At 40.5% G+C, this 8,915-nt stretch overlaps 1 protein-coding gene and 1 long non-coding RNA gene across 2 annotated transcripts; both read left to right on the top strand.

Moving 5' to 3' along the window:
* Window positions 1–1,623: 1,623 nt before the first annotated feature.
* Window positions 1,624–3,380, top strand: LOC115198103 (uncharacterized). Its single transcript, XR_003879176.1, has 3 exons — window positions 1,624–1,838; window positions 2,224–2,262; window positions 3,139–3,380. It is a non-coding gene; the product is annotated as an uncharacterized LOC115198103 (long non-coding RNA).
* Window positions 3,381–3,443: 63 nt separating this feature from the next.
* Window positions 3,444–5,468, top strand: LOC115199209 (macrophage mannose receptor 1-like). Its single transcript, XM_029761837.1, has 4 exons — window positions 3,444–3,510; window positions 3,864–4,205; window positions 4,315–4,439; window positions 5,122–5,468. The coding sequence occupies exons 1-4, from the start codon at window positions 3,444–3,446 to the stop codon at window positions 5,242–5,244; spliced, it is 657 nt and encodes a 218-aa protein (XP_029617697.1). The 3' UTR covers window positions 5,245–5,468.
* The last annotated feature ends 3,447 nt before the right edge of the window (window positions 5,469–8,915 follow it).

Raw genomic sequence — 8,915 nt, 5'->3', positions numbered from 1 at the left:
TGTTAATAAATAACATGATGTGTGATAGTGAGAGATGCTCTTTATCCTCAGTCATTATAGACACTATTCAGACTTGAGATCTGATCACTGGAATTTATGTGCATTGACATCAATGACTCAGGTGAAAGTCCCAGTTGCAAGCACAGATCTCATGTCAGATTACCATTTCAACAGCTCTGTATTTCTGTATTGGACGTTAATTTAGATTTCAAGAAATAATCTCTCATTTCTCAACAAGGTTTTATATGAATTAAACTACACATTTTTTATGACCAAATAAAGGTTTAAAATGTTGTAGGGTACATTTGGTTCATAATTCAATTATATGTTAGTCTTTAAGACCCATCACAACCACCAAACAGGTGTCAACTGTAACCATGACCTGCTGACCAACGGTTTGCATTTGAAAAAGACTGAAGTTGTGCATCAATTCACAGTCAATGAAAGAGGAGAGAGAGAGTGCAGAACACCCAATGACAGAGGAGAGTGAGGTCAGAGCACCCAATGACAGGGGGAGGGAGGGAAGATTACCCAATGACAGAAGAGAAGGAGGGCAGAGCCCCCAGTGACAGAGGGAAAGGAGGGAAGAGCACCCAATGACAACGGCGAGTGATGGCAGATCACCCAATGACAGAGGAGAGTGAGCATAGAGCACCAAATGACAGAGGAGAGGGAGGTCAGAGAACCCAGTGACATAGGAGAGGGAGGTCAGAGCAACCAATGACAGAGGAGAGGGAGGTCAGAACACCCAATGACAGAGGAGTGGGAGAGCAGAGCACCCAATGACAGAGGAGAGGGAGGTCAGAGCACCCAATGACAGAGGAGAGGGAGAGCAGAGCACCCAATGACAGAGGAGAGGGAGGTCAGAGCACCCAATGACAGTGGAGAGGGAGACATCAGGACCATCAGGACCACCTGCTCTCTCCATGACAGTTACCAGTCATTCACCAGTCAGCAGATATCAACCCAACTGATAATGAGGGATGAGATGGAACAAGCTATTTGGAGTGGAGATCCACTACCAGCCTACTTGACACAACTGAGTGAAGCATTGGTGTTGACTTTGGCAGCATCCCTGTGGAACGCTTTTGACACCTTGTAGAGTTCATGCCTCGACGAATTGAGGCTGTTTTGAGGGCAACTGAAGGTGTTCCTAATGTTTTGTACACTCAGTGTATATTTTTACCATAACATCACCATTTCCCCTGAATAACATTCAAATATAAACAGGTTGAAAATCCCAATATGTCTTAAAAAACACATTTTCAGAGAGTGAGAGCTGAGACCAGGTCCACTGGGTTCCTGCCTGTCTCTGTGGTGTACCTCCAGTACTTTTACAGTCAAGTGGCTTTACCTGGGAGAGTCACTATCAAATCAGGCCTCACTCTCTCACCTGAACAATTCTTGAACCACTCAACCCTTTTCTGTACAATGAGGCAATTTCTGGGTAATAGACTAGACTAGAGGAGTGGGTTATCTACTTTGAATCAAGATCACCATCACATGCAAATGTTCTGTATAGCCTCTCTAACTGTTTCCTTCTCTGGTTCTGTCCAATCCCTTATCCAGTGTGATGAATGTTACATCACAGTTTTGTTTTAAATTGAGATGAATAACAAATTCAAGCAAATGAGGAGCAGTGTAAGGTTTATATAGGGACAAACATGGGATGACATACACACAGTAGGAGAGACAGAGAGACAGAAAGGGGAGAGAGTAATATAGCGAGAGATAAAGAGACAGAGACAGAGAGAGATAAAGAGGGAGAGAGAGAGAGAGAGAGAGACAGAGCGAGACAGAGACAGAGACAGAGTAAGTGAGTTTTCTTCAATTACCAGGTAAGGCCATTTTGGATTGTAGAATCATGTTGTAAATATAACATATTTTATTATAGAGAAATGTTTATTATATTTCTAAGATGTTTTTTTTATTCCCAGTTTTGAAGGTTCCAGTGTAGAATAATCAACCATGTGTTCTAACTCTCTGGAAACGTTATGTTGAGGTTTTTCACCACTACCCACTTCCAATACTTTAGAAACCTAACCTAACAATCACTGATTGTTCCTGTCTCTGAACAGGTGATAACCCTCTATGTGGGGAGCATTATCTTCACCTGTCCTGTCACGTCATATCAGTAAAGAAGGAGAAAGACAGTTTGCATTGGTAAAGTGTTGCAACCTTGAAGTGCATTCATTTTAATCATATATCCTTTAAATTTCACAGTGATGGAAACGTTGTGGTATCTCACCCTGCTAATCTCAGGTCAGTTTACTGTGTGTGTGTCTCAGCAATACCTCCTTGCTAATCGGCTCCATATTATCCCCAATACATTGGCCCAGTGCTGGCAGCTCATATCTGATGAGGACAGCCTTCACTGTTCCTGTAATAAACTGACTTCTTGGATCGGCTGTCCGTATTGGGCCCATTTGGTCCCCAAAATGATCTCGATGACCACCTTATGGCAATTTATCAGTTATATCTCTTAAGTATAGGCATGTATTTATATATCATTTATTTAGTACAAGTTAAATCAAATATTGCTAAAGTAATGAATAAATTGTAATATTTATGAGCCCTAATTTCTGTTAGGTGTTTTCACATATGGTCCTGTTTAAAATAACTGATCTCAGTCCTGTTTAAAGTGAACTGGTGTAAAAGAGAGCAACATAACTCAGTTCTCTTTGTATTCACTCTGCCCCTGGATTTGAATGAGGACTCAACTATTTTGCTTGTTCACTTCACCTATTTTGTGGACAGTCCTCTTTGCATTCACACTTCTGTGTTTAGAAAGGAACCAAGATCTTTTTCCAACATTCACTCAATGCACCCTGGGATTTTACAAAGTGCAGGACAAGCCATTCAATCAGAATGTGTTATTAGACAGCTAGATAAACAGACTTACATTTTGGAAGATAATAGATATAGACATAATCATTATAATCAGAAGAGACTATTAACATGGATGTAGGTGTGTATGTGTGTGTGTGTGTGTGTGTGTGTGTGTGTGTGTGTGTGTGTGTGTGTGTGTGTGTGTGTGTGTGTGTGTGTACTTTATGTTAACAGATCCATAGATAGTGTGGTTGGGGTTGAGAAGTTTCTGGAGAAAATGTACCTCATGAACCATTATTCTGTTAACAGGGTTCTACACACCTTCCTCATGTCTTCATCAGTATCACTTCATTAACAACTCTGTGACCTGGACTGATGCCCAGAGTTACTGCAGAGCACATTACACTGATCTGGCTACAGTAGATGACATGGAGGACCTGAACAGGCTGATTACCAGTGTCGGTGTTTCTAAATACTGGTTATGGATCGGACTGAAGAAGGGAGACTCAATGAAGTGGCACTGGTCTCTGGCAGGCAGACGTTTCTACAGAGAGGGTGAGACTGAGTTCAGAAACTGGGACACTGGGACACCACAAAATGGTAACTGTGCTTTAATGATTACAGCTGGGCTGTGGAACAACACCTCCTGTGATGACCAGCATCACTTCATCTGTTATGATGGTGAGTGTTTACATGCTAATGATGGTCCTGTGTGGCTCAGTTGGTAGAGCATGGTGTTTGCAACACCAGGGTTGTGGGTTTGATTCCCACGGGGGACCAGTACGGAGAAAAAAATGTATGAAATGTATGCATTCACTGCTGTAAGTTGCTCTGGATAAGAGTGTCTGCTAAATTACTAAAATGTAAATGAAGCCTGTTCTAAGTGCTGGGGCTGCCAGTGAGCTGAGACATAGACTCATGATAGCTTTAAGTTATTGATCTGTTATCAAATCAATGAGAACATGTACTATAGATGATCAGTAGATTATATTTCAATGGATATTTGTATTGATTATTACATTTGACTTTTGCAGGAAAACAAGGCACCAACCTAACATACGTCTTAATTCAGGAGAACAAGACCTGGATAGATGCTCAGAGTTACTGCAGACAGCATCACACAGACCTGGTCAGTGTGAGGAACCAGACTGAGAACACAGAGATAGATCAGAAGATATCACTGAGGGGACTTCCTGTGTGGATCGGTCTGTTTCTAGACTCCTGGATATGGTCAGACCAGAGTGACTCCTCATTCAGAAACTGGTGGCCAGGACATCCTTCAACAGATCAGAGTTGCAACTGCACTCTGATGTTTTCTGAAAAAACTGAATGGATAAATGATCTCTGTGACAACACCAATTATTTCATCTGCTATGGTAAGTTACCATATTCTCCACCTGATCTACCTGATATTATGATGACAGGGGAACTCTAATGTTGCCCAATGATTCACTACTGTCATTGTGGGATTGTATTATCTTGTAGACCCAGCTGTGGAGAACCCTGAGAAACCTCAACTGAAGAGACAGGTGGTGAGAATGAAGATGACCCCAAAGGATCAAAATCTGAACCTCAGTGATCCTGCTGTTCAGGACGCCATCTTACAAGAGGTGAGTTTCACCCTGTTCATGAAGAACCAACTCAGTAATAATACAAACTGTAGAGACCTCTTCTCTGGTCTGGGTCCTAGTCTGTTGTGGATGACCTCTTCTCTGGTCTGGGTCCTAGTCTGTTGTGGATGTCCTCCTCTCTGGTCTGGGTCCTAGTCTGTTGTGGATGACCTCCTCTCTGGTCTGGGTCCTAGTCTGTTGTGGATGTCCTCCTCTCTGGTCTAAGTCCTAGTCTGTTGTGGATGTCCTCCTGTCTGGTCTGGGTTCTAGTCTGTTTGTGGACGACCTTCTATCCTGGCCATGACCCCGCTCTCCAAGAGTATCTCAGAGAGAGTGGGAAATCCAAAAACACATTACCAATTCACACATGTATATTAAAACACACTTGTACATGTGTGAAATATTGAAATCAAATCAAATCTCATTTTCTCAAACACGTGGTTAGCAGATGTTATTGCGAGTGTGTGAAATGCTTGTGCTTCTAGTTCCGACAGTGCAACTATATTTAACAACTAATCTAACAATTCCACAACAACTACCTAATACACACAAATCTAAGTAAAGGGATGGAATGAGAATATGTACATATAAATATATGGATGAGACATGACCGACCGGTATAGACGAGATGCAATAGATGGTATAAAAGTGTGGGTCTCTGTGTGTCTTTGTGTTTCTCCAGATAAGGAACAAGCTGAAGGAGCAGGGGTTACCTGCAGACACCAAAGTGACATGGAAAAAGCAGCCTGATGGGAAGGTCTTCCACAAGGAGGAAGAGGGGTCTCCCAATAACGAAGAGGATTAGAAGAAGATGAAGAGAATGATGACAAAGAGAGAACTCTAATTATGTAAAATGTTCTCCAAACATTTCTCTTTTTTATTTACATTAATAATCTGTACTGGTATGTATTTTCTGAACCTAATTAAATGTGTTTTATTTGTCATTGTTGTATTTGTCACTGGTCTCAGATCTGTTTGTTTTATTAAGTAAATTGTTTAATTATAAACATTAATAGTGTTTTATCATGAGATGTTTTCTTGATTATTTTCTTGACTTGGTTGGTTTATAACAGGTAGTGATCTCAAGATAGACATCTCAAGATAGACATCATATCTGTAAATTACTTATCTGTAGTTTTGTTATTATACAGTGCTGTGAAAAAGTATTTGCCTCCTTTCTAATTCTCTCATCTTTGACATATTTTTGATGCTAAATGTTATCTGATCTTCAAAGAAAACAGAATATTAGATGAAGGGACCATTTTCATGTAGACTGCTCGTTTCAAGTCCTGCCACAACATCTCAATTTGGATTAGTTCTGGAATTTGACCAGGTAATTTCAAAACTTCAAATATGTTTATTTTTAACCATTTTCATGAAGACTTGATTGTGTGTTTTGGATCATTGTCCAGCTTCGTGACCCAGCTGCTCTTCAGCTTCAGCTGACAGACTGATGGCCTGTCATTCTCCTGTAGAATTTTCTGATACTGAGCAGAACTCATGGTTCCTTCAACTAACTTTTTGGACTAGATGGGTCGCATTGTGTCTGATGAAAACCAAACACTGCATTCCACAGTAAAAAACTTCATATCAATTGTCAAGCATGGTGGTGGTAGTGTGATGGTTTGGGTATGATTGCTGAGTTAAAGCAGTTCTGTATGCAATAGGTGGCCAAAATTCCTCCACAGCAATTTGAGAGACTGATCAACAACTACAGGAAGCCTTTGGTTGCAGTCATTAGAGCTAAAGGTGGAACAACCAGTTATTGAGTGTAAAGGGGCAATTACTTTTCACACAGGGGAATTGGGTGTTGCATAACTTTGTTAATTAAAGAGATAAAATAAGTATAAATATATTTTGTTATTTGTAAACTCAAGTTCACTTTATCTAATATTAGGTTTTGGTTGAAGATCTGATAACATTCAGTATCAAAAATATGCAAAAATAGAGAAAATCAGAAAGGGGGCAAATACTTTTTCACAGCACTGTAAGTATCAATGTGTTTTTCTAACTGGAATGTAACTTTCTTTCATTGAAAATGTATTTAGACCATAGTTTACATACTGCATAGCCAATGTAGTCTCAGCATGTTTTTTATTTGTTAATGAAGATGTATTTTCTGATGATCAAATAAATACTTGTTGCAGATTGACAGTATAGGTGTAGAGTTGTGATTCATCAAGTTTCAACTTAATATTATTTTAATGTTTATTTTACACATTTCTCCTTAATGATAAAGACATCTAGACATAATGTGTAATCAACTCCTCTCTTCAGGACTCTGATACACTGGTACCAGTTAGAACTATGTCCTGCTGACCAGAGATTTAGTTACATTTTACATAACTTCCTCAAACCAGACAGAGGGGAACTTTCCAACATCAAGCCAGACCCAGCATATTTCCTGGAACACACAATGATGTGACATCAGTAATGAACCTGGTCTCAGATCTGTTTGTGGCCTCTTGCCAACTCTCATGTGTGTTGTGGTGCTGTGTGGCTCAGTTTGTAGAGCATGGTGCTTTCAACACCAGGATTGTTGGTTTGTTTCCCCTTAGGCCACAAATATGGAAAACGTATGCTTGACTTCTTCTGGATGAAAGGTTATATTATATTTTATATTATGGTCTGCAGTGCATTCGGGAAAGAATTCAGACCCCTTGATTTTATCCACATTTTGCTACTTTACAGCCTTATTCTAAAATGGATTAAATCGTTTTTTTTCCCCTCATCAATCTACACACAATACCACATAATCACAAAGCAAAAACAGGTTTTTAGAATTTTTGGCAAATGTATTACAAATAAAAATTGAAATATTAGATTTACGTAAGTATTCAGACACTTTACTCAGTACTTTGTTGAAGCACCTTTAGCAGTGATTACAGCCTCGAGTCTTCTTGGAATTGATGCTACAAGCTTGGCACACCTGTATTTGGGGAGTTTCTCCCATTCTTCTCTGCAGATCCTCTAAAATCTCTGGCAGGTTGGACGGAAGCGTCGCTGCACAAGTATTTCAAGTCTCTCCAGAGATGTTTGATCGGTTTGAGTTCCGGCATCTGGCTGGACCACTCAAGGACATTCAGAGACATATCCCGAAGCCCTCCTGCGTTGTCTTGGCTGTCTGCTTAGGGTTGTTGACCTGTTGTAAGATGAACTTTCGCCCCCAGTCTGAGGTCTTGAGCGCTCTGGAGCAGGTTTTCATTAAGGATCTCTCTGTACTTTGCTCGGTTCATCTTTCCCTCGATCCTGACTAGGCTTTCACAGTCCCTGCCACTGAAAAACATCCCCACAGCATGATGCTGCCACCACCATGCTTCACCGTAGGTATGGTGCCAGGTTTCCTCCAGACGTGACGGTTGGCATTCAAGCCAAAGAGCTCAATCTTGGTTTCATCAGACCAGAGAATCTTGTTTCTCATGGTCTGAGAGTCTTTATGTGCCTTTTGGCATACTTCAAGCATGCTGTCATGTGCCTTTTGCAGAGGAGTGGCTTCCGTCTGGCCATTCTACCGTTAAGGCCTGATTGGTGGAGTGCTGCAGAGATGGTTGTCCTTCTGGAATTTTCTCCCATCTCCACAGAGAAACTCTAGAGCTCTGTCAGAGTGACCATCGGGTTCTTGGTCACCTCCCTGACCAAGGCCCTTCTCCCCCGATTGCTCAGTTTTGCCCGGCGGCCAGCTCTAGGAAGAGTCTTGGTGGTTCAAAACTTCTTCCATTTAAGAATAATTGAGGCCACTGTGTTCTTGGGGACCTTAAATGCTGCAGAAATATTTTGGTACCCTTCCCCAGATCTGTGCCTCGAGATAATCCTGGCTAAGAGTTCTATTGATAATTCCTTCGACCCCATGACCTGTTTTTTCGCTCTGACATGCACTGCCAATTGTGGGACCTTATATAGACAGGTGTGTGCCTTTCCAAATCATGTCCAATCAATAGAATTTTCCACAGTTGACCTCCAATCATTACTGTAGTAGAAACATCAAGGATGATCAATTGAAACAGGATTAATCTGAGCTCAGTGTCGAGTCTTATAGCAAAGGGTCTGAATACTTATGTAAATAAGGTATTTTTTTAATTTTAATTTTTATACATTTGTAGAAATGTCTAAAAACCTGTTTATGCTTTGTCATTATGGGGTATTGTGTGTAGATTGATGAGGATAAAAAGAATACCCATTTTAGAATGAAGATGTAACATAACAAAATGAGGAAAAGTTGAAGATGTCTTTATACTTTCCCCGAATACACTGAACATAAATTAATTAGGCCCTAATCTATGGTTTTCACATGACCGGGAATCCAGATATGCAACTGTTAGTCGCAGATAACTGTTAGTCACAGATAACTGTTAGTGACAGATAACTGTTAGTCACAGATAACTGTTAGTCACAGATAGGCCTTAGGACCTCGTCACAGTATTTTCATGGACTCAAATTAACATAAAAAAAAATACTATTTAATTCACTGTCCGTAGA

Source organism: Salmo trutta, chromosome 8 (genome assembly GCF_901001165.1).
Source record: "Salmo trutta chromosome 8, fSalTru1.1, whole genome shotgun sequence".
Classification (NCBI taxonomy): Eukaryota; Metazoa; Chordata; class Actinopteri; order Salmoniformes; family Salmonidae; genus Salmo; species Salmo trutta.
Note: the sequence above shows the minus strand (reverse complement) of the source record. Positions and strands in the feature narration are given on the sequence as shown.

Excerpts from the sequence above, each read along its gene's own strand:
- LOC115199209 (XM_029761837.1), top strand. The coding sequence starts at position 3,444 with ATGATTACAGCTGGGCTGTGGAACAACACCTCCTGTGATGACCAGCAT. Across the intron at positions 4,206-4,314 it reads CAATTATTTCATCTGCTATG|ACCCAGCTGTGGAGAACCCT; the intron begins GTAAGTTACCAT and ends ATTATCTTGTAG. Across the intron at positions 4,440-5,121 it reads AGGACGCCATCTTACAAGAG|ATAAGGAACAAGCTGAAGGA; the intron begins GTGAGTTTCACC and ends GTGTTTCTCCAG.